Genomic DNA, 26,921 nt, shown 5'->3' with positions numbered 1-26,921 from the left:
CTGATAGAGGCTATATACAATTCCCTGCAGCCTGGGCAATGAATCAAATACTTATACCTAATTTATGCACCGTTGTATGCGGTCGTACTAAGCGAGCTATAAATCAAGCTGACACATGACCGTGAGAAAAGTATACGTTGCCGTGTCATTTTCACCCCTTGAAAAGGATCCAGTTCAAGTGGCAAAGGGCGGGGGGGCTTTTATCTTTTCAACAGGCAGCTCACCTGAAACAGAGCCACCACCAGGTCAGCCACACACAGGTTGACCATAAACAGGTGCATGGGTGCGTTTTGCTTCTTTCTCCTCAGCAGCACCCACAGCACAAAACCGTTCCCCAGGGTTGTGAGAGCCAGCACCAGTCCCAGCACTGCAATTTCGGCGCGGGCCAGGACCTCGTTCCTAGGCGCAGTAGGCGGCGTGGCGGTGGCATTCTCGGGGAAGATCCCAAAAAACGAGCCTGCACTGTGAGAGCTGTTGAGGGAGGTCAGATCGGAGAAGAGTGAGGCGGATGTGAAGTTGGTCTGTCCTGTTGCCGTCAGAGAGGAGAGGGATAACCCATCCCAGCTGGATTCCCCGCCAATGCTTTCCATGCCTGGAAGACAGAGACAAATATGTCTTACTCTTAATGTAAAAAAGGAAAACTGGCTATACAGTACAGTATGTTGTTTGTGGAGATTACATAGTACATAATAGTAGCCTACAGGTCTTATGATAGCGGTTATGCCCCCGATAGGTGATGTGATGTTTAATCAAAACGGCCCTGCAAGGGAGCGTTTCAGTGTTAGCTAACGCCTAACTGTGTGAGGTGTAACCGGTCTGTAATGGAAACCGAGACTCAATAGGAGCTGATTTACACTGGATTAACGTGTAAAGGGGAGATCCTATAGGCGAGTTTGTGATAATAGTATATATCCCAGAGGATAAAAAACTAATTTTTTGTAAACTTTCAAAGTAGTGAGAATAGCCAATCTACAAGCTCTTGTGAGTTTGTAGATTTTTGCACTGTGATCCACGGTTGTGTAACAAAGTATAAAATAGGGCTTACAATTTACGCGGATAATCGATTCATGGTTATTTATAGCCAACTGTTGTTGAAAAATAAATCAAGCTTCTCGATAATTCAATTAATGGAAAAAGTAATTGAATCATCTCTAAGAAAATAATCGATAGTTATAGCCCAAAGGAAGTTTGTGAGGTAAAGGAAGATTGATATGATATGATATGATATATTACTTTATTGTCAGTTCGCACTGAAATTCGTTTTGCGACCCAGCGGCCTTGTATGCAACACATATACACATTTGACATAACACAGGACAAAAAATAGAAATAAAATACAGTTACATACATAGAGAACATAAGGGCAGAAAGCAATGTCCACAGCTCAGTCTAGTTCTGGCCAAAATCCTGATTAAGCCTCAGAGTTGATTGATGGACAAAAGACCTCTTCAGTCTGACCTTATTGTATGCTGGAACACCATATCTCCTTCCTGAAGGCAGCAACCTATACTCTCCATACAAGACATGGCTAGTATTAGAGGTGATATTCCTTGCTAACCTTAGGATGCTGTTATAATACGTGGATGTATAGAGCCTCTGAAGTGGTTGTCCAACAATCTTTGAACAAATGTTTAGTTGCAGCATCTGTAACTTTAAGGCTAGAGACAAGCATCCATACCAGGTGGTACTACAGTACTGAAGAACACTCATAATAACAGAAGTGAAAAACAAAAGAAGAATCCGTCTACTAGCACCAAAGGATCTTAAACGGCGAAGGAAATAGATTCTTTGCTTTGTTTTCTTACACACTGATTCAGTCTGATCTTTCCACGACAGTAGGTGATCTATTTCTACTCCTAGATATTTATATGAACATACCTGGTTGATCTGTTCACTATGAAGAGTGAAGATTGAAGGAAGAATTTGAATGTCTATATGAGTGCGTGTAATAGACAGGTTCAAAGTCTGTGGCGAACTCAGCAAACTCAGTTTGTCCCAGAAGTTCAACTCTGACATAAAAACATTCTGAGATGCTACCTGTAGATGGTTGTAAAGATAAGACAGGCTGTTAACGGTTATCAGTAGCATGTAAAGTCTATAAGACGTTGCATGCTCAGGCTTTTATCAACAAAACTAGACAAATTGTTGGGATTATTAAAGACAACATCGGAAGCTGCTTGTTTGTTCGTGTCAGTGTTGTATGATTATAAAAACTTTCTAAAGTTTCAAGTTACCCTCAGACTTGTGAGAGTTAGTTTATGTTTGACTATTGGTGAACTTTGGGTCATTGCCCCTAGGCTGTCCTGACCTATGTGTTGAGAGTCTTGCTCAACACTTTTTCTTTAATGCATCTACTGTTATATGGAAGTGTTCCTCAAACCTTTTCATTCAAAGGACCTCCAGTTTGATAAGCATAGGCCAGACAGTAGTTTATATTTGATTTATTGATCTACATCTATCTATAAATGCACCAAGTACAAAGTACCAATGTACGTGTGTACGTCTGTAATCCACGTAACTCGAGAACCGTTCGCCCCACTTCAAATTTGACAAACGCGTTCCACACCCCTACAGGGAGTGCAGTGCCCGGTGTCGTGTCCGTCGGATAGCCGGTTGTCCAGAACCACCACAGAAACCTCTGCCCGGGCTCTGGACCTGATCACCCATATATCTATATATGGAGCTGGCCTATTCTGACATCATATTGATGTTCTGACATCTGCATAGACTCCATATTTGAGCATGCCTGACAAAGAACTCCATATATGGGCATAAAAGGGACACAGACATAATAACTGGGTGAAGCATGCATTTCCAACTTGCATCGTTCCAAGCTCAAGTTTATTTAATCTCTGGGACCGCAATCTACACTGTAAAATCCTCAGTGCAAATGTAACTCCTACAGTGTATAAATGTAACCGAACGGACCCGTATAAAAGGCCAATACATACGCTTTCCGATGTTTCCGGAACCTTTTCTCTGAATTCCTGCACCCCCAGATGTGACTGTTCGAACTAGTTCAGAAATCCTGTTCGACAGGAACAGAAGTCTTTTCTGACGTTGGAAGGAGCATGTACTGGCCTTTAAGGTTAGAGTTACATTTGTACACTGAGTTGCAGACCTTTAAGGGTCCAGTTGGTTCCTAATCTATATCAATCATTTAGCTGGGGACCCCCTGGAATACCCTAAGGACCCCTGACCCAGACTCCACTTTGAGAACTACTGTAATATGATGTGGAAACGGCACCATGCATGTGATATGTCAAAATGTAAATAGGAAGAACCCTCCTTGTTTGGGTATGTTTTGGGCACATATATTGCATTTTCTAATTACATCATTATTAAATGCTTAAATGCTATTATCACTGGAATTACTTCCGTGAGAAAGCATTTGATTGTTTTGATAAGACGTATACATATTACGTATATTAAGTTGTGTGAATGTTCTTAGTAGAAACAATTGTTTAGAAACAATTTATATTTAGCTATGTTACTGGCCCATATAGACTGTAACAAAAAAAGTAGACAGCCGAAGAATTATTACATATTTACAGCATTTCACTTAAAATAAGCAGATCAGTTTAAACCAATTTTCGCCCAAACATTGTTTCCACACATCAAAGAGTGTATATTTATGGATTACGGATGTAGGACAGCTGGGAGCAATCCGGAGATTGAAAGTGAAAGAAAAATTGGGAGAAACTGCAAATGATCTGGAGCAAAACAGCGAGAATCACTTGAAGTGATTAAAAAAAGTAAGGGGTGTTGTTGAGTTGAGTTTTACAACAGTAGTATATTGTTGTTGTTGCTCTTAGGAGTGGTGTTGTTGTTGTTGTTGTGTTTATGGTTTGGCACACGGTTTGGCACACACGATTCACAGATCTTTTAAAACTTTGATTAATGTCATACAGTGTAACTTTTTCAATTTTTTGTTTGATATACTCTTTCACTGGTATACTTTTCACAGTAACCAAACCATTTGCCATAAATGGGTTTTTTGTTTTCATTTTTTTTTTGTGATCATGTTTTTATTTATTTATTTTGTTAAAAAAGGGGTTTCCCCCACCCCACCCCCCCCCCCCCCCCCCCCCCACCCTACAGGTTGAACAGCAAAACAGATAAAATATTACAATACATAAAAAAAAATTAAGCAAGACAGGTACTTTACCATTGGAAAAATAAAAGAAGAAAACAAAATAACAGTCATCAGAGATTTCCAGAGATATCATGTCCATTAATGAGAGGATCCATTGTGAGACCTCAAGTTTATGGGGGGGTTTCCATCTTAGGACGAGCAGTTTTTTTTTTGCAGCTGTCAGCCCTAAGAGCAGGAGTCTTCTACGTGGCATTGTCTATGTCAACCCAATCGCTGAATCATCATTCAACAAAAAAATATTAGGCAAGAGGGGAATTCTAGTTCCCATTACCTCAGATAGTACTTCTGAAACTCTAGACCAAAACACTATTTTTTTGTATCAGCGGGTGTCCTGGACACTCATGCCAAAATGACATCCGTACAAAAAAATCAATTTTGAACAAAATACTGTTTCTGACTATCTGCAGCAATCATTTTTGAGCGGTAGTTCTGTATAGACAAACGCTATCACGATAACGGAGCTACAAGAGGTGTCGCCAAAAAGACTACAGAACTTAATGTAACACAGTATGCAGGCGCATATTCTTATACATACTCAATTAAAAATGGGAACATCCGCTCTCATGAATAACATGCTTCTGTCCTTTAATCACCTCAAGGTGCTGCTTCGCAACACGTCCTGTTCAAGTTTGTTGTCTCAGTTAAGTAACGCATTCATTAACAACCGTAATTAACTATTGAATTTCCATGTCAAGTCTCATAGCTCTTCTCGTGTGAGTGGCACGCTCAACTCTCAAAACATTTAAACTTTGATTAATGCCAGATGCAGATTCTTAAACATAAAAGTGGAACACTTCACAGCCTCTTCCCTTCACCACCTTGAGAAACTTTATTTAAATAAAAACTGAAGTAGTACAGTATAGAAATAGGTCTGTAATTCTGAGGTACCTGTTGGTCCGTGACCAATTAGTGCATACGTTAATTTAATAATTCATGCACTGAGTTCAAATCTGTCTCCCGTTATGTCTCACATATCTTTTCTCATCTCTCTCTACCCCTTTCCTATCTTGCTACTCTGAGTTTATCCTGTATAGCAGTAGTTCTCAACCCTTTCTGAACTCTGGACCACAAGCAAAGTTTTGAACCGCATCCTCATGGCATCCTAAAAATACCCAAAAGAAATAGGTCTGCCATTCTTTGTTTAATTGGGTTGGCCTCATGAGTGTTTCTTTGAAGAAGAGGCAGCACACAGTACTTGCTGTCTTGACAGTGAGGTACACAGCTGGAGGTTAGGGACGTATAATGGAGTATTGTATATGGAGAGAAGACTAGGATCTTCGACAGGCAGGACCTCTATGAAAACGTTTGGTAGGGATTGCTTCCAGCACCGGAAGATGAGTGCATACAGTTGGGTGCCACCGATATTGTCCCTTATCATTTGACCCATTTAGGCCTGACCTCAGAACTTTTAAAAATCCTTCTAAATCCTGAAAAAATCCTTCTAAATTTTCACGATTTAAAAAAAATAGCAGACCTACAAGCTCGTAGCGCGCCACTCGGTGGCGCGCTATGAGCTTGTAGATCTGCTATTTTTCAATAGCTAAATTATAACATAATGTTTAAAACACCAAAAGGGGTTCCCGCCCACAATGGGTAAACTGTCCTTTTGCGCAGATCACGCAAACCTCAGCAAAAAGAAAAGGACAATATCGATGGCCTCCAACTGTATATCTAAAAGGTTCTGGAGGGAGCTAGTGGTGAACTCAGTCAATAGAATATAGGACAACTACCTGTTCAATCAGAGCAAAATGATGCAGGCTTGAACTTTGATTTGATACCATTGAACTTGTCTCGTCAATAATTGCATCAAAACAAACAAGCAAAACAGAACATAGTGATGTGCTGCTAGGTGTTCCACAGTACAGAGCCTCTGTATTGGGTGGAAAACAGATCAGATCTGTTTTTCAGCACTCATCATGGCCCCAATTCTTAGAATCTGAATAAGATAATAATAACTCAACTCTACAGTGTCGGTCTCTCTCCATCTAAACCCGTTTGACGCAAGTTTGTTTTCATTCTCATGCATTGGCCTGTCAACCTCTCCCTCCATCCCACCACTCCTTCATGCCTTCCATACAGCATACATTCCTTTCTTTCCCTTTTTATCCTCCCTCTTTCTCTCTTCAGTTCCATGGAGGCCGGCAAAGCTTTTCTCCTCTCATATTGTATTCTATTTTTTGATAAAAATCCAAGTTTATTTTCCTATACCTTTAAGTAAATGGGACAAAAATAACAAATTGTGACGTGAATGGAACTGACAATTTGAGAAGCAGGGTCATGGGATTCCGTGTGGCCTCCATCAAATAAACATTAGCAGATGAAGACAGAGTGATGAAGGAAGAGTGGTGGGAGGGAAGATAAATGAAAAACAAGTCAGAATGCATAGAAGAGCAACAGAGGAGGTATGGACGGATAGCATATGATAACACTAAACAGAAAGTTAGGCCAACTGCTCTTGATTAAATGTCATAATGAATGATACCAGCGGTAGCCTTATCAATTTGACTAATCTGCACAGGAGTGTCCAGAGACAATGAATTGCTGGATGTTTTCCCAGTCCACCCGAATAGAAGCCAAGATTAGTCAAAACAAGTGTAATTGAATCTATCATTACTAAACAAGCATGACTATGTTGAAGCTCGTAGTGGTGTGGGCATGCAGCCTTATGGCAGGCCGTGCCTAACAACGCCACTGCACTTCGTCCACGCGAGTGTCCTGAATTCTCCTCCACAACGCCAAGACTTAATAGGCAGACCTTTATTGATCCCTGTGGGGATCATGAAAATGTGCAGCATGAAAAATAGGACATATAAGTAGGCTACTGTAAGAGTAGAAATGTAACCAAAGAGCTAACCAACTGCACCTGGACTTACTGGGTTAGTTAGAGAAATTAATATACCATTAACAAATACAAATAAGTTTAAGTATAATTTACAATCTATCACCAGTAATATGAACAATTGAACATACATCTTTCGCCAGTGAATGGATATACTGTACAGACTATGGACAGTGGATATAAGGCTAATATAATGTTTGTACAGTCAGCCAGCCTACAGTGTGTAATAGACAATTTGTTGCTTGTTGTATTAAACTTTAAGTCTTATGAACAAGATAACACATGACAGGCTGAGCTAACTTCTCCAGCTCTGTGCCCAGTGTGAAGGTATATCTAGACAGTTGACTAAAACAAAGAGGATCTGAGTGAAGCCCTTTCTCAGAAGAGCTCGCCACAATGAATCCTTTGTGTGAATCCCTTAAGGGGTACTTGTGGCTTCCACAATGTTGCCATAGATGGCAAAACCATTTCAGAATTTGTTAAACATCCCCAAGCTTGTGTCACATTTATGAACTTTTATAATTTATTCTGCCCAAATAGTTTGTGGTGCTCGGGGGGGGTAACTAGCCGTCTCTCCTTAGATGAAAGCCAGCAATTATCTTTGCTATTAGCTATGTTTTTAATTAAGGGCTTAGACAAGAATCTGCCTCTTTCATTTCAATCAGGCAATCTCATGGCCTCCCTTTGTCTTTCTTGACCTGAAGATGATCCTTGTCCCCTTCTCTGCAATTATATTTCATAAGATGCCTCTTTATTTTCCTGCAGTACTCTACAACGCTCCATGTAATTACATTAGGTATAATTGCCCTCATGACAAATTTCTGACGTCAAAACTTTTTGTAGTTAAGTTATCTCATGGTGAAAATGGCAGATTAATACAATCTCTCCCAAAATTAGTGTGAGTGACCTGAATTTGACCTGGACATCGATTCCAAAGTCCAATAGGGTGTAAAACATTGGTTTTCAACTTTTCATGGATCAGGTTTGCGTTCGCAGACCACCCATCTGACCTCTTAACATGGACCTCTTAACATGGCTGCATTTTAAGAAGACATTTCATTTATTTTAACTGATTGTGTTCTGGCTTGGATCAATGTAACTTTCAACCTTTCATATGTCCCGCCTACCTCCGCGAATAGGAGACTGTCCAGACTGAGTAGCGCAGTGACATTTTCAGTTCCGCGGAACGCAGCCAATCAGGCTGGAACCCAGGCTGGGGTTAATTATTTGGGCTGGTATAAGATATATTATAGACCAAGGATTCCCAAACTGTGATGTGTGCACTACCTGAGGTGTGCAAGCTGCCTCTAGGCCCTAGGGGCTGTGTGACATTGTTATATTTTTACCTTCATTGAGAGCATGCTCTCTTTTGCAAGGACGCCCTGAGTACAATGTGATCACACATACAAAATATAACACAATGTTACATAAGGTGAAATATATATGAGCAATATTAAAAAGAACATCATAATGCTAATTCACTGGGGCTACAAGAAACAAGCCGTTATGTCTTGCATCCTCAAGTAGTGCCTTGCCAATGACTATAGAGAATAGTTTGTCCAGTTTCAGAGAGTCCTGGGTTTTACACATTAACACGAGGCCTGCCAGGAACATAGACACGTAGAATAGCGTACCGTGCCACACCCGGAAAAGCCGTTTTAACAGCGATGTATTCTTTAATGAATGTTTTAATACGATCGTATCGACAGCTACCGTTCGTTATCTCTGTTATGCTTCTGAGCCACTGGCCGCGGCCATTTTGAAGATGCGCGCGCATCCACTTACATCGCCTGCTCTGTTTTCAGACGGATGTATCTCCAGAAGCGACATTGGAGGGGTCGCTTTGTCCCAGACAAGCGTTTTCAACGGCCTGTAGCAGGCGCTGTGATACTCGCGGTCCACTTTTTCCACCACCGACCGAAAGAACAAGCACCAGCTTCGTCAACACACACGGAATGGTTTCATAGTAAAATGCGATTACGGATATATTTTAAGTGTTACGGGCGATAAAACCCTGGCAGACCGCGACTAAATAATGGTAGCGGTAAATGGGTTGGTGTAATGGTAGTGCTGGTGTTATGATTACAAATATTATCAGAGCATACCTATTTACACGCACCTCGACAGTGGGTGCAGGGCCAATAAGGCAATTATGGAAGAGGTAGGGCCCGCACACCATTCTTTTGGTAAAGAATGCATCCTCAAGTAGTGCCTTAAACTACTAGAGAATAGTTTGGCCAGTTTCAGAGAGTCCTGGGTTTTACACATTAATGGTGTTATGATTACAAATATTATCAGAGCATACCTATTTACACGCACCTCGACAGTGGCTGCAGGGCCAATAAGGCAATTATGGAAGGATGTAGGGCCCGCACACCATTCTTTTGGTAAAGAATTACTTACGAAGATCTGGCAAGATCGAAACGTTTTCAATAAAGTAATTATTTACCAAAAGAATGGTGTGCGGGCCCTACCTCCTTCTACAAATATTATCAACACATATAGAGGGTATGAGCATGCATAAGGTGAGTGGCAAATCGAGTGGCAAAGTGAGTTTAACATCGTTTAACGTCGTTTAATGCAATAAGATAGGACTTTTCTGTTATGGGCTGTTAAGGCCAGAAAGTCGTTTTTTGCCACTCAGTAGGCGTTCCCACATAACTTCCGGGCATGATGATGATGTCACGCACATACCCTCTATACATTTGACCTTTGACCTCAGTAGATCAGTTAACTTTTTCAAGCCATGTGAACATTATGGTAACATTTTACTCCAACAAAATTAGAGAAATCTCACTTCATAATCACCGACACATACACAACTCAACATATGAACTTTGACCTTTCACCAAACAAACACCTCAGTAGGTCAGTTAACCATGTGAGAAGGTCCTCTATTATCACTGGTAAACATATTGTAACATTTTACTTCTCACTTCACAATCACCACCATAGACCATTTACGCAGTCTGTACTATATTTTCCCTGATTGGTCAGTCAGTCAGTCAGTCAGCTTCCCTACGGGTTATATATACAGCAGCTGGCATACTGTATATCGCTCTAAAACCATACCTTCCCTAGTGGCACAAGCTAAATTGCCTACACTGAAGTGGCGCAGTGAGTGACCTCCTCGACATAACATGTCAAATATTGACAAAACTCAGCCGGCTGCGAGCACGGTTGCTGAAAATGGCTTGGTAGAATTCACAGCTGAGGGAGACGAGACACTGGAGTTTATCCTGGCGAAAAGGAACCAAAATACAGAGTGGAAAACGGTGATCATCGACGGTTCATTCTGTAGAATGGCTGCAAACCAACAAATGTGAGGCAAGTCAACAACACACTGAGCCCACTCTCTCCACACACAGGCCAGAAAGCATGTCGTTCACCTGGGGAGATGAATCTATACATTTAAAGTGTTGATCAAAGGCTACTTTCTTTAAATAAATAGGGCTGTGTGTACTCTTGTGTGATAAATAAATGATCACCTGGCAGTCATCAGCCTAGCTTAGGGCAATAGCTGGTGATGCTAAGTAATGCCCTCATGATTTATGAGCTCAGGCAATGACAAATGCCCGGGTGAAAATCTATAAATAACATTTACTACAATGTACTGGGCTGGCTGCACATACATTTATTAGCTGTAGATAATTAACACACATTCAGTACATACACATATCATTCACTAGGTCACTATAGCAGCAGGATATATTCAGGACTTGTATCTGCATCCAGATGGTAGTCGTGTAAAGAATGGCATGGGGTTGGGGTGGGGAGCCTGGGGTCATTGGCTATAGTAAGTGCTTTTAATAGTAATAAATCCATTCTGACTGATTTGTGCTAAATGTAACGTTTTACTTCAACTGGGAGTGTAAACTGGTTTGGTAAAAGCTACTGTGAATATGTGTGAGGTTTCCTCTGATCCCACCAGGGGATTTACAAAGGCATGTGATTCAGCAATCACCACACAAGATCAATTTTTCAAGATGCTCTCCACAGTCTCTTTGGAGACCTGTACTCGGAACTCTGAATTAGTTCCTTGTTTCCTTGAACTCCTGACTGTTTTGAATTTTCTCCAAATATGTTCATGTCTCATTTGCATAGCGGGTCCATCCAAGAAATCAGATAGATTATCTTAGAATTGCCCAATGGCTCGTCTACTGAAGACCTACGGACAGCCTAGGAGCGCTTTGGCACCAGCATGTGATGTCCTGAGGGAAAGTTCCTTGAACTGAAGTTGCATAGAAAATAGGAATGATGTATGCATGCACAACTGTGTTGTGTCCAAACAAATACAATCCTTTGCACGTTCAGCTTTCAAGAATGTTCTTTCTTTTCTTCCTCTTGACAGAGCATGTCATTCCTATCTCTTACTTCTGACTTATTATGTTAAATATCCTGTCTCAAAGGGCTGCTGGTATAGGAAAGTAATTTATGTTGTCACATGGACATGTTGCCTGACAAGAATAACAGATTTTCCAGTGAAAATTTGACGCATTGCGTAATGTTTTTCAGTTGAAAACCAGTTATTCTCGTCTGGCGACTCGCTCGTGCAATAAAGAGTAAATGAGCCCTAAGTGTTGTGATCCGCTATACGGTAGGCCTACCTTTTTTACCTCTCAGAGCTTTTACTCTGATTAATGAGTGAGTCAGTACCTCCTTCAACCTTCCTCTCTAGAGGCAAATCAGTGTGGAACCATCCGTTTTCCTGCCCCACTCATTCTTGCACGTATTTCCCTCCCGAGTCCTATCTCCCCTCACACCCCTCTCAGGCACACAGCTGTGTGCCCATGGATGATTAAAACAGGTATTTAAAGGGACATTTCACCCATAGCACAGCTGAACTATATTTTTGTCCCTCATGGCTTTAGTGTGATTCACTACGGCCTGAAGTTCAGTGGACATTTGTGTTGTAATGTTTTGGTTTGATATTAATCCAGAGCCTCCGTAGTCGCTGTATATAGTACATGAAGCAACACAGACATTTGGAACCTACAGTACTTTTGTTAATCTTTGTTGTCTAATACTAATGCTACATGGAATAGGATCACTCCTATTCCAGTCCTGGTATAAGCTGTGGTATTGTTAACACAGTAAGAACTTAATAACTGTAAACAAGCCAGTATTTCAATGATGGAAGCTTCTGTATTTCATCTGAGACAGGAGGTGAGACGATATACAGCAATACTACTTTGTTCCATCAGGACGATGGCACACACAATCAATCAAACTATCAAAATATATGGTAATTAATTTGTTGAAAACGTCCTAATTTTCACGTGCCATTACGTGCAGACTAGCTTCTGAGACCGTGGCCTGGCATGGCCAGACTAATATCACTGTATACAGTTGGAGGCCATCGATATTGTCCTTTTCTTTTTGCTGAGGTTTGCGTGATCTGCGCAAAAGGACAGTTAACCCATTTTGGGCGGGAACCCCTTTTGGTGTTTTAAACATTGTTATAATTTAGCTATTGAAAAATAGCAGATCTACAAGCTCATAGCGCGCCACCGAGTGGCGCGCTACGAGCTTGTAGGTCTGCTATTTTTGAAAAATCGTGAAAATATTTATTTCAGAAAACTGGAGGATTTAGAAGGATTTTTTAAAATTTTGAGGTCAGGCCTAAATGGGTCAAATGATAAGGGACAATATCGGTGGCACCCAAATGTAGATATTAGTCTGGAACTTTGGTGTGGAGGATTTATTTCCAGGCGGTTACAAACAAGATTCCAACGGCACAGCAAAAATGTCTCACTTTGAATAATGGGCTCTGATTGGTCACCCACAACTCTGGGATAAGCGAAATGTATTTCAAATTTAGGAGTGCCAGACCAATCTCCCCAGGGATTTTCTTTTCCTGTGGCGGATTCATCTGGTTTCCAGGCTACGGAGACCACAGGCGTTTTGTTTTCAAAGGAGAAAGAAACGCCTAGGCGAGCCATGCATGAGAACTGGCATACGAGAGGCGTGAACCTTGTATTTTCGCTAACCAATAAGAGTGCAGAGGGGTGTGGTGACGTCAGTGTTCTCCGCTGTGTGGAGTGAGTCAGGAGCAGAGGGGGCGTGTGTGTGGGGGGGGGGGGGGGGGGGGGGGGGTTGCATGGGAGACTCTGGGGAGGCGGGCACATAGGTTGGTGAACCAATAGGAAGTCCCCCGCTGTCTCAGCCAGGAAATTATCCGCCCCTCTATGCCCAGAAAAACCATGGGTCTCTTTCAGGCTACATGCAGACAACTAAATACATTAGAATTTCTGTTGAAATTAGTTTGCAGAGACGCACGCACGCACGCACGCTCCTGTGCATACTACGGAATAATACTGCACAGCTACATCTTCATCATCATGTCTGCTCTCGTTTCTTGCCGCCAACACATCGTTCCTTCTGCCAACTATGCGATGAGATTTGGCTCCCGCTTGTGTGTGTTATGGACTGACATGGAACGTAGAATAGACAGTAAACCAGAGGCTTTATGGAAGCCACAGGCAGCAAACACCCAGTAGTGAATAATGATTCAGACATCAATCTAGGGAATATCATTCCAAATTAACCACTTATCCCTGGCGTCCCTATACCTGGACGCTAGTTTTTTATTCCTAGGATCGCTCAGGTTTAGGAGCGCTCGTTTTACCGCTCCGCCACATCTTTTACTACCGCGGATTTTTTAATAGTTTTTGGATTAAGGTTGGTGAGGGGTACGTTAATAGTTTTTGGATTAAGGTTGGTGAGGGATGCGTTGCTCCCCTGCTTGCGGTTATGTTTAGGTTAGAGTTAGAGATAGGGTTAGTACTAGTCATAGAGTACTAGTAGGCATAAACACTTGTGTGCGGTCCAAAACACAGACCCAGCGCTTCCTACTCCACTGACAACCAATCACAGCGCTCCAAATTCCCTCCCATCATAGGAATAAAAAACTCGCTACCTGGACATGTCATAATAGACACCATTGGCTCAGGGGTGGCCGGTAGAGAAGCCGGAGGGGAACACACTTAGTGTCGAAGTGTCCTTGAGCAAGACGCTGAACCCCTAATTGCTCCTGATGTGCAGGTTGGTGCCTTGCATGGTTTCCTCTGCCATCGGTGAGTGTGTGTGGGTGAATGTAATGCACAATCTATAAAGCACTATATAAATGCACCGTGACCATTTACCATTTAGGCGAACATTTGACAAAAACAGCATATCTGATGCATTGTGAGTGTGTAGATGTAGAGCAGTTGTTCTCAACCAGTGGTCCGGAGACCACCAGTGGACCTTGGAGGGATTCCAGGTGGTGTCATGGTCACGTCCTGAGCCCCTCCGTTTGTCCATGATTTTCCTGTCTCTCCCAAGTTCTGCTCCTCTGACTCTGATTGCCCTGAGTGCCATCACCTGTGGGGACCAGCTGAGCCAGGTTGGGTGATGAGCTCCAGTGACTATGCCTTGTGTTTGTTCAGTGCTGGATCTTAAGTTAGTGTCAGGTTTTATGTTCAGTGTATGTACTTCTGTTATCCTATGTCCTTTCCCAAGTAAAGTCAAGTTTATGTGATCTTCGTAAACGCGCGGCCCGCGCGTGCGTTTTTTAAAATAGGACTGGACCTAAATTAAACGCACGCGCGGGAGAAAATGCGCGAGAAACGCGCGGTGTAGCGTGGCCGTAAGATCCAGCCATCATTGGACCCAGCAGAACTCACCAGCGCTGAACAGAGCACACTTTGGCCTTTCTCTCCCTGCGCTCCACAACTGATGTCACTGTCCAAGATCCTAACTTCCTCTGTCCCCCTTGTCTTGCCTTCCGGAGACTTGGAGACCCCACCCTCCTGCTCCTGTCAAGTCCTGTGTTCCTGCCTGCGCTGACCTGGGAGGCCAGCCTGTGCAGCACCCTACCTACCCTAATGACCAGCTTGTGCCCTCTGCTCCACGTTGAGTGTCTTGATGATGAACCGTGCCAGAGCCCTGGCTAGCCATTATCCTGATGTCCCCTCCTCCCCCGACAAGGCGACGGCCAGCTTGTGCCCTCTGCTCCGTGTTGAGTGTCTTGTTGATGAACCGCGCCAGAGCCCTGCCTGACCGACGCCCTGATGTCCTCTCTCCCTTGATGACCAGCCTGTGCCCTCTGCTCCGTGTTGACACGTCTCTGTGATGACCCCCACCAGAGCCCTTGCTGACCACTTCTTCCCAGTTCCTCCTGCCCCACCTACCTGAGGATCTCCATGTTCTACCCCCGTCATTCTGAGTTGTCCTGTGGTCCAGAGTGGCCTAGAAGGACATCTGGGATCTGTCCCTTGGCGGGAGGTACTGTCATGGTCACGTCCTGAGCCTCTCCGTTTGTCCATGATTTTCTTGTCTCTCCCAAGTCCTGCTCCTCTGACTCTGATTGCACTGAGTGCCATCACCTGTGGGGACCAGCTGAGCCAGGTTGGGTGATGAGCTCCAGTGACTATTTAAACTCTGCCTTGTGTTTGTTCAGTGCTGGATCTTAAGTTAGTGTCAGGTTTTATGTTCAGTGTATGTACTTCTGTTATCCTATGTCCTGTTATCCTATGTCATTTCCCAAGTAAAGTCAAGTTTATGTGACCTTCTTGTCCTGCCTTTGTTTGAGTTTCCTGCACTTGGGTCCTAACACCTGCAAACCGTGACAGGTGGTCCCCAGCTAAATTATGTAGAGTTTGTAACCAAATGGACCCTTATAAATGTTTAACTCTTGAGAGTGTTAAAATGGTTTCATTTTACGCTCTCGAGTTAAATTATTGTTAAACATCTGCTTTACTTAATTTACAAGAAGTCTACACAATTATGGAATGTAAAATAATTGTTATTTTCTTCTTCTTCTTTCGTGTAACGTCAGAGGTCCAACTCGGTGTCGTGGAGCCACGCCCGCATCTCTGGTCCCAGGTCAAAGAGGCTGGCTTCCGAGGGTGGTCTGTATAAGGGGCAGGTGTAGATGATATTGTCGGAGGTCTGCTCAGGGTCACCGCACTTTGATCAACGTTGGCCTGTTATATCTCCTTTGGTACCACATCAATACAGAATGCAATTGTGGACAAAATCTTATCCAACGATAACAACCTATTCTTTAGTTTTGTGCTAAATCTAATGGTCTGTGGCTCAAAAATGCGGAATAACTAATCTTTATATGAAAAGGGTAGAACACCATTGGTGTAGAGGGAAGAAAACTTGTGGAGACCCTAGTACCCCTGGGGGACACTAGTCAGTGAAGTATAAGGTTTTTAAGTGGTTAATGAAAGACTCATTAGTCATTACATCTGCTGCTGCCTGCGGGTGCATGCGTGCGTGCCTGCGTGCGTGCGTGCCTGCCTGCCTGCCTGCCTGCCTGCCTGCCTGCCTGCCTGCCTGCCTGCCTGCCTGCCTGCGTGCCTGCGTGCCTGTGTGCGAATCCCTTTATTAGCTCAATTTATCAGGTCTGAACCTGGTTGTCCTGATGCAAAAACACCTTACTGTCCTCATTAGCCCGGGAATGCTCACTCAACACTCAAATCTGTCCATCCATTCTTTCTTTTTTTCTCCAACTCACCTGTTAGTTTCCCCCTCTTCGTCATTCACCCACTCTTAAATGGTAAATGGTAAATGGTGCATTTATATTGTGCCTTTATCCAAGGCGCTTTACATAGATTGTGCATTACATTCACCCATTCACACACACATTCATACACCGGTGGCGGCGGAAACCATGCAAGGCACCAACCAGCACATCAGGAGCAATTAGGGGTTCACTGTCTTGCTCAAGGACACTTCGACACTAACTGGGTTCGAACTGGCAACCTTGCGGTTACCATCCGGCCACTCTACCCCTGAACCACCGCCGCTCCCATCTAACATACCACCACTCATTCAGCATTCAAACGGCATAGGAAACATCTCCTAAGAGACATTTCATTATTCTCATTCTCATTCCAATGGTAAGCCCCTTAATTTGGGGGGCCAGAAACTGGATCAAATCCGTACGGTCAGCCTCCAGCTGCCTCGCTGAACGTAAACATATGACTCAACGATGAGATCACGCCATGTAAAGCAGAGAAGCTACAGTGCAACGACTATGCCACTTTGAGTTTGGCAAAGAGCCTATATTAATATGCCGATCAATAGCACATTATTCAACAAAGTCCTGGGTGAATCATGCGGGACCACATGCTCAGCTCTAAATTCCTATAGGCTTTGATCAGCATGCAGAAGTGATACGAACACTTGGTAGACCCTCGCTCTCCTTGCTGTGCAGATCATGAATCATTGCTCGCTCCCATAACAATGACATCCTACATGTCCTGCACATTACCGTTCCATTATAAACTGTGAGTTAAATGAACATTTTGCAGTGTACCCGCGTATAGTATACTCACATAGACTGAACCGAAATACACTGAATGTTAAAGTGTCAATTCAATGACAAAATCTGTGTCGAGTCCTGCGTGGCCCAAGCCTTTACTGTGTGCAGCCAGGTGAAAACTTTGTTCACTATCTCACTCTGTTCGCTATCTCACCTAAAGAGTCCATTAACTGTTAATCATAGGGGACAACACCTCATTGCACATGCTGATATAATCACTTCTAGCCATATGTCAATGCCACTCATGTGTGCAGCCGTTTGAATGTTGTACTTGCCTCTAGGCATAGTCGCTGTTTGTTTCCACAATAGACAGGAGGACCGTATGGTCCAGGCTTTGCTGGTCCCAGTCTGGTGTACCTGAGCTTATAAAGGCTGTTCATTAGCCCAGCATTGTGTGTTGTCCTTGTTATTTATCATTAACCTGTACACTGCCAACCAGCATGTCCTCCAAACAAGACCGTATACAACATACGTACGACAAAATGTTCATTTAACTCTGATGGACCCTATACTGTACTGTAAGTTCACTTTCAAAGTATAGATTTTGCTGTGTATCGTCCATTTATGTTCTTAGTCCTTGTCTATGACTGATTGACCTAAATAAAGCATGACGAAGATGATGATGATAATGACTGATGCTGATCGCTTTTCCTGACAGAGTCTCCAATTCACAATTATAATCAAGGGGGCGATTTCAACATCTGTATTTTTCCAACGTAACATGCATAACGTGCACAACGTGCCAAATAGGAATAGAAACAAGCAGGCAGGCGGTGTGGCTGCTGCACACGTACTGATTCAGCCGTCTCGGGGTAATGACAATGCCATACGGTGATTTATTGATAGAATTGTCTTGGTACTGTGATTGGCCATAGCTTTTTACACAGTGGAAACTGTCAAGCCAAACCGCAGTTGCCTGCATGGGAAAGTCGCAGAAAGAGCAAATTTATAACCTACTTTGTCACATGGCCGTGTCGCTCATGAAAATCTATTATTTTCATATGACGGCGTAGCAGTGACAAAGCACATGTGGTGCTGAAGGGAACATAGCCACATTACACAGTACTACCATACGTCAAAAAGAAAATGTGGTTGCTGACATGAACTCACACTTATAGTGCCTTATAGTGAGTTTGTTTCAAATCCACAACAATGACCTTTGAAGATGTGAAAACATCATAGTATAGTTCTATCAGTTTGGCCTATCAGGATAGACCTCCTTGTCTTAAATATAGCTTTGTTTTATATGGGAAAAATAAGACTTCATCCAGACTTTAGGGCAACGCATACACACGCAGGCACGCACGTGCACACACGGACACACATGTACACGCACGCACGCACACACAGTCACATACAACAAGAGCACCCCAAGGTGAGTGTGGGCCCACCCCCCTGTCATCGCTCACCTTGCTGTCAGTGCATGGTACTGTGAGCCTCCTCACCCGTGTCCTCTAGAGGTGTGTCTGTATGTCTCTGTTTGTCCAGGGCAAAGTGGGAGAACCGCTCATTAATTTCCATTAACATCAGCTTGCATTACATGCTAGAGTACGTCACATAAATGCTCTATTTATTTATTTGCTTCTCATTTTTTGGGTGGGTGGAGGAGCATTTGTTCTATAGACTTGACTTGCTCTACAGACTTGACTTGAAAACATGCATTTCACCTTGGCATTTACAGTGCTTGCTTGTCATTTTTATACATTTTCGACGTAATATGTATTCATGATATGTCGGCACGGAATGCTACAGTGTCACGAGTTTGGAAATAAATCTTACAATTTTTATTGTTTTATTGTGGCTTTCGCCTTTATTTTATATATTTTATGGAGGGACAGACAGTAGGCTGACAGGAAATGGGGAGAGAGATGGGGGGAAGACATGCAGTAAAGGTCGTCAGGATCGGGAGTCGAACCCGCGGCACACTGCCAGACTGGATTACCAGCCAAGGTGCCTGGACCACTGAGCCATGGCCCAGGCCAAATCTTACAATTTTAAATGTCATAGTCGATAAGATTAGAACAGTTTACATCAGTGCATTTCAATAATGAGGTTAATCTATTAAGGTCACCAGTCATTTGGTGAGGTGATATAACCTTTGAAATGTCACTTTTCACTACTTAGTCAAATTAAATGTTATTTCTTTCCATATAAATAAAGCTATACAATTTGACAAGCAAATTAAAATGATCAGGTGTGATGTGGTTAATTGATAACTTTGTTCTATTTTTTTCAAGAATTTCTTTAAAGACTTTTAATGTTAGATAAAGGAAGATCATGGTAATGTTATTTAAGTTTCAAGTGTATTGATTATGTCCAAAACCCATCGGTACAGGTGTATATAACCAGGGACAGGGGTCCCAAATTAGCCTCGGCTAAAAAACCCATACTGTACAATGCAGCGGTTTCATGTTTTTATAACTTGATACATACATACAAATATAAACAAAATGTCTATAGTGAGTTAGTGACGTAGGTATATGTGTCAGAGTTGACAGACAGATCAATCTAAATTGGTCAGCAAACACAGCTATTCAAACAAAATGTGCTGCATTTTACATTGGGTACTTTTACGAACATATGTTTGTACATAACATAAGAGACTAATTGATTACATTAACTTGCAAAACCATTAATATTATTATCAGTAGTATTATGATTGTTATTTACATCAGAGAGTTACTAAAAAAGCAAAGTTTAAGGTACTTACTGGCTTAATATGCTCCTCTTCTGTTGCGTGACACAAAGGTGTCATAAATGTTTCCCTCTCCGAGATTCACATCCTTCATATCTACAGTATCAAAGCCAAGTTCTGTGTCAGACTGGAGCGGGTGCCAATGCCAAAAACACTTGACTTCTGAATGACGTGGGCAAGAGATGGAGCGCAGCTCTCTCTCTCTCTCTCTCTCTTTCTCTCTCTCTCTCTCTCTCTCTCTCTGCCTCTCTCTCTCTCTCTCTCTCTCTCTCTCTCTCTCTCTCTCTCTCTCTCTCTCTCGCTCTCTCTCTCTCTCTCTCTCTCTCTCTCTCTCTCTCTTGTGTGTCAAACCCAGGATATCTTGCCTGTTGTGAGCTTTATTTAGGTTAGACAGTACTTTAGTAATCCAGTTGGGTCTGTCAACGTAGAAATTGCAATTCTGCAAGGTCTGATCAGGTCCTGCGTGTGAGCCCTGGTGGCATATCCTGCGGTGTAAATAGTTTCACAAGTAGTGCATGTCAGAGTAATCCATATGATACCCATGTGCGTCCTGATAGTAGGCTCTGCTCTGCTCTGGCTGTGCTGCTGCTGTGCCTCGAGCGCAGACAGAACTGAATTTGAGCTGGGTCTGATCTTACTGCCCCCCTCCTTCCCCCTCAATCCCCTCCTCCTGGGTCAACTATCCTGTCCTGTAGGACGGAGGGTGGAGCCTGCAGGGAGGGTGTGTGTGTGTGTGTGTGTGTGGGTGTGTGTGGGTGTGTGCGTGTGCGTGTGCGCAAGTTGTGCGTGTGCGCAAGTTGTGTGTGCGCAAGTTGTGCGTGCATGGGGGTGTATGGCTTTGACAGACATAATGTAGTGTAATAACAGTGCAATAACAAAGGGAGGAGTTAAAGAGTTAACTATAACCATCATGGTAAAGAATGAGTAGGTGTATGTTTTGCGACGGTGTGTGCGTACCGTACGTGCAAGCCTGTTTTTTGTCTTATGCATGTGTGTACAGGTGTGTCATGTGTATTTTTGTGCTTGGGTACGTGTGTGTGTGTGTGTGTGTGTGTGTGTGTGCGTGCGTGTGTGTGTACGGGAGTGTCTCATGTTTCTATGCGTGGGCGTGTGTTTGCCGGCAACCACATTCGTGAGCTTGCATGTTGCGTATTTGCATGTGTAGCCTGTGACTGTTTCTGTGAGAGAGACGGGCACCCTTTCCCTTAGTGACAAACATTATACTCCATGTTGCTCAACGATGCACAGACACCGCTCATGATTCAATTCAACGCTCTGCTGTTTTTCTCGTCTCCGCCTTTGTCGGAGAACACGAAAACACACACTGTGTAATCCTCAGGGCTCATCCACTTGTAACTCTGAGAGTTTACGAATTCGTATGCCCTCAGAGTTGAATTAACGGGCTAAATTGTACTGCGCGGGGAACATGAAAACCCAGTGATCTCCATAGGCCTTCCTGTTGTTCTTCTGCCCTTCCACCCCATCCAGGAATGCGTATTGGCTGACTCAGCCTGGTCAACAACAGTTCACACCCTTGGTTGAACACGCCTTGCTAGAAAAGGTCAGTGCAGAAAAAACGAGGTCTGTCTCTCGGTTTTCATATCACAGTCTCCCACACAATAGCATAGGAATATATATGTGTGTGTGTGTCTATGTACGTATGTGTGCAAAAGCTCACGGGTTAGCACGTATGAGTGCATACAGAATTCCCTGCATGCCTGTGCACATGCACGAGTGCAGGTGTTCATTGTGCGTGTATACTCTGCCGAGTACATAAACATATTACTGGCACACAGAGATTGTGAAAACTGAATGGGCAGGTACAGGTATAATGTTTGTCCTTTGCTCTCTTGTACTTCCTCTAAAACAGATGAGTCAAACGTGTTTCAAGCAGGGTGTTACAACATCTCTTTTCCTGCTGCACAGTCACTCACAAACAACACACACGCACAAACAATGCAGCAAAGCCCACACTCCGATTATGGTCTACCCGTGGCATAAGTTGATGTACAGTATGTTTAGCACTATATTGATCCACGTCCACGGTGACTGACCGGTCCCATGATGTCAGAGAACCCAGTCGTTCCGCTCCAGCAGTGCTGCCAGGTTCACATCAGTCGTACCACTGGGACTGGGGAGGTTAGGGAACCTCAAAGTCTCCAAGAATCAGCATAATGCGATTATCCACTGCATGGTCTCCGAGGACATTAGGTCACACAGCAGCAAAAGTAAGCCCCCGTCCACGTTCACTTTCTCCCTTCAACGGCTGTGTGTGGCATGATGAGTGAGAGACGAGGGAAGGAGTCTATTTTAGATTAGAGAGAAAATGCTCATCAGATGGGGAATCAAAATAAATGTAATGCAGGCCAGCCTTTTGATACAGAGTTATCGCTTGATACGATTTGTCAGGCAGTACAGGAATCCCTGCATAACCTGTTTTAATGGCGCTGTCCTACTTTCACATTTATTTGACATTGAGCGAGTTGGACAAGTCCTGTGTGTAATGCTGCTCACATGATGTGGCGCGTATACTGACGCGAAAACCATCAAATCAAATATCTCAATCCATCAGTGGATTCTGGCTGGAGATTTCTGGCTTGACATTCTCCCACATGTTGGGGCATAGTTCCAGCTCCTAGTGTTGTGGCCAGAAATAAATATGACAGCTGTTTTCCTTTGAGAGGCAGTCGCTTTTCAGACCTTTCAACAACTCTTCACAAAGACCTCCTCATTCTAATGAGGGTGTTGACAGAAAGGCGGCTTGAGTCTTGAATAAAGGCCACATGAATCAATCGTGTTAACTGTGTTCAATCACGGACCTTCTTCTTGCCTGAGGGAAGAGGAGAGAGTGAGAGAGATTCAGGGATGGAACGCCCTGAACTGCATGAGCCCAAAGTCACTCACTCACTCTCTCAGGTTTGCTTGGCTCTCCAAAGAATTTTGCTTCAGGCAGCTGTCCCAAAAACATGGCAGACCTTCTGCTCAGAGCTCAGAGCCCCACTGCTTTGCTGTACACTCAGTGGAGATAAAAGTTCAAAAGAAAAGACCAGTTTGTCTTGTACGATGAGACGAATTTAGGTCATGGGCCTTGAGCTGAAAGACGTATGGAGGCCAGAACACCAGCTGGTTTGACAAAGCTGGTACAGCAGCATCAAGGAACATCTGAAATAATGATTAACTGTCAGCTACCACTATCCCATAAATTTAAAAGACAGGTGAGGAATTCAGGATTATTTGTGCGATTCTGTCATTCTTCCCTATAAATACAAGATATTGCAGAAGATGACTTTGACATTCAATGAATACTTTTTATCTTCTCAAAATGTGTTTGTATAGAAGGCTATAAGTCACATTTCAATATATTGTTATTTCCACAGGAGTGGAGTGAGGGGATCTCTTATCATACATTCCGTGCTCAACCAATCAAATCATCACAAATGTCAATCTGGCCAATCACAATTTGCTTCGTCTTCACTTTTCTATCCTCACTTTTGGCTTCAATGTTTGTGTTTACACAGACACCAAAAGCTGGGCATAGGAGGGGCTAGCGCCCCTCAAAAATAGACATTTTGGACAGAGGAACCCTTTGACCGTTAAGGTTTATATACAGTAGGCCATCCTGCCACTAGCGGTGGGAGACATCCTACGTATGTGTGTTCTCCTTAATGTTATGTTCACTTAAAAAGATGGATTGTCCATGATATAATCTGTATATACATAAAGCTTTAAGACCAGAGCATACATTAATCACAGCTCCAAGTGGTCACAGTACGATAGCCGGAGTCACTTTTCGTGGTGGAACACTTCCATTATCTCTGTGTGTGTTTTGTCATGGTAATAGCTTAGGAGGACAGAGATGGATCAACTGCGTGGCAGACCTGTGATTTTCAGCACCAAGGTGTAAGGCTGATGGAAGCATATGGGGACGAGATAAGGAGTAAGATCCATCGTTCTGCAGCCGTACAGATGGTCAAGAAGGTCACAGATCACACAGCAAGACGTTAACTAGTGCATATTAGACAGAAGATTACTTACAGTAACCACGTTCACGCCCCATTCGACCTTCTGGTGTGTGTGATTTAAATTATGGAGTGTGTGTAAGGAAGGAAGAGAGAGAGAGACATTAAATCAAGACAGAGAGGGAATGCATGCGTGTGCTTGCATTGTACTAGTTTCATACCTTGCGGCACTGCGTGCCTGCTGTGTGCATGTCTCCATAACAACACAGGGGTCCTGTTTGGTACTGTATAGTATACAGTTGGGTGCCACCGATATTGTCCCTTATCATTTGACCCATTTAGGCCTGACCTCAAAATTTTAAAAAATCCTTCTAAATCCTCCAGTTTTCTGAAATAAATATTTTCACGATTTTTCAAAAATAGCAGACCTATGAGCTTGTAGATCTGCTATTTTTCAATAGCTAAATTATAACATAATGTTTAAAACACCAAAAGGGGTTCCCGCCCAAAATGGGTTAACTGTCCTTTTGCGCAGATCACGCAAACCTCAGCAAAAAGAAAAGGACAATATCGAATTCTTAATCCATGTTTTTCTATCTCTTTTTTTATGTTATTATTAACGTCTTACCTTTTTTATTGTGTACACCGTTGCAGGCAGAAGTTTTCGCTCTAGGAGGGAAGGTTTGGTTAAGGGGGCCCCAGGGACATTTTTCCCAGTTCAGTTTTCATATCACATATTTGCTACAGTTCCTAAGGCAGGTGAGTGTTCAGTGACAACTACGACAATTATTTGTGATAGTATAGGTTTTTTCGGCCCCGGCTGTAACCGTGGTGTACTCTGGTCAAACTCGTGAGTTTGATGAAGATGAAGCGCCTTGGCTCAAAAACTTTTGGAGCAGATGAGTATGCGGGTTCTTTTCTCTTTTTCTGATGCTACTTTTGAACCCAGCACCTCTACCAAGTGTTGGGCGTATTTTTGTACTCTTAATTTGTATCATGATGACAAATGACAAACTTTCGTTTCCGTCAATTCATGACGAAAGAGGGAACTGTTATAGGGAACTTAGGGAACTGTTATAGGGAACTTAGGGAACTTTATCTGACTGACTTCATCTGATTGGCCCTGATTGGCATAAGCACTATACTGATACACTTTGATGCCATGGCAATCAGCCACTGTTTTCTTTTTTTCTTTGTACTATATTCTCTGTGCGTGTAATGAACTTCAGCGACTCTTAAATGACTACATGGTTGGTCAACCGGAATAACTAAGGTCCATCGTTCTGCAGCAATACAGATGGTCAAGATGGTCACAATCACACAGCAATATGTTAACTAGTAGTGGATATTAACAGAGAGTTACTGTACCACATTGCCTGTCATGCCTTGCGGTGCGCGTGCCTGTGTGCACGTCTCCAGAACCTCACAGGGGTCATGCCTTGCGGTGCGCGTGCCTGTGTGCACGTCTCCAGAACCTCACAGGGGTCCTGAGAACTAGCCAAGAGAGGTCCTGTATTATTCCCGACAGAGATGCTCCCTGTGCAGAATCCCCCATACCATGTTTTATTCTTGTCCTCATCATGTGTTCCCTCGTCCAATTCACCCCAAACACACACACGCGCGCGCTCGCACAGTCGCGCACTCACTCACACGCACGCACGCGCACACACACACACACACACACACACATACACATACACACACACACACACTTTGATTTACCAGTAAAGTGCTGTTTTCTGTCTTGTCTGTAGTCCCTCCGATTGACAGTGATGGATCCTTTGTGTGCGCAGCACATGAGTGATGTGCACACTGCACAGCACAGGGCTCAGACAAATGATGGAAAACAACAAAGAAAATACACTGAAATCACGATGACAAAGGAGAACCAGGTTGGGAACGACACACAAAGGGGAGGCAAAAAATGCCATTGAAAGAATATCCTGTAAAAAGACAACGAGGATTTATAGAAGAGATTTGTAGAATGGGCCTCGGGTGTTAAGGGGTTAAGTGAACACGGTGTTAGGTGAACAAAGGTATACTCATGGTGTTAAAGTGAACACATATCTGATAACATATCCTTTTTCTCTTTGATCCATCAATAAAATGTCCCCTGTAGGTTTGGGGACATGCGGTGTCATTCGAGCTATCAACTGATAGGGTCTGCAGCAAAACCAAACTCTGAAAGCTCTCTGTCCCCGTGCAGCGTTTCCTTTCCCTCCTGCTCTTCCGTGCGTGCGTGCGTGCACACAGTCCATTCCACAGTCCGCCCCATCCTGCATCCCTTCCATGGCAAACAAAGATGTGGTCCGTTGACAGGAACAACGAGCAAGGCCTTAATTCAAGCGTGAAAGACGGACGGAAGACACTTGAGCAGAAAACGGCAGATACCGTTGCGTCCTGGACAAGAGAAAAACAAGACGCTGCAGGGGGAACGAATCACAGGGATTAGAGAGCGAAAGGGATTACTGTGTGGGGACTGGGAGGGGCACTGGGGGGGGGGGGGGGGGGTGCGGGGGGTGGTGGTTGGGGGTACGACCTAATGCCTAATTTACTCTCTGTCGTACAAAGTATAAATCAGGCTCTAGTGAACTGAGAAAGGAGGTGGTATGCCACCCGCGACATCACCGCACAGTAAAGCGGCGTTGTGCATGTTGGATCTTGAACATAATCCATTCACATCCTTAAATAAACTAGCGATGTACAACAGGATGATGATGATTGGATGCTGTGCGTGCGTGCGTGCGTGCGTGCGTGCGTGCGTGCGTGCGTGCGTCTGTGTGTGTGTGTGTGTGTGTGTGTGTGTGTGTGCGTGTGCACACTACAGAGTGACTACAGAGCCTGTTTCTATGCAGAGTTTGTTTAGAGTAGGGTGAGTGTGAGAAGCGACTATACAGATGTAGAGATGCAGATGTTGTTGAAGACTGTTGCCGAACAGGACACTGCGGTTTTGG

General features: G+C 43.5%; 1 protein-coding gene across 1 annotated transcript in view; it reads right to left on the bottom strand.

Moving 5' to 3' along the window:
• The window catches only part of avpr2aa (arginine vasopressin receptor 2a, duplicate a), a 33,477-nt gene extending 12,889 nt beyond the window's left edge, over positions 1 to 20,588 (bottom strand). The window contains exons 1-3 of the mRNA XM_079518196.1: positions 20,024 to 20,588; positions 18,723 to 18,789; positions 225 to 592 (exon numbers count right to left, since the gene is read on the bottom strand). Coding sequence (XP_079374322.1) covers positions 225 to 590 — 366 coding nt within the window. The 5' untranslated portion in view covers positions 591 to 592; positions 18,723 to 18,789; positions 20,024 to 20,588. The remainder of the gene's footprint in view (positions 1 to 224; positions 593 to 18,722; positions 18,790 to 20,023) is intronic.
• Positions 20,589 to 26,921: the final 6,333 nt, after the last annotated feature.

The sequence above is a fragment of the Electrona antarctica genome, assembly GCF_951216825.1.
Source record: "Electrona antarctica genome assembly, chromosome: 2".
Lineage (NCBI taxonomy): Eukaryota > Metazoa > Chordata > Actinopteri > Myctophiformes > Myctophidae > Electrona > Electrona antarctica.
Note: the sequence above shows the minus strand (reverse complement) of the source record. Positions and strands in the feature narration are given on the sequence as shown.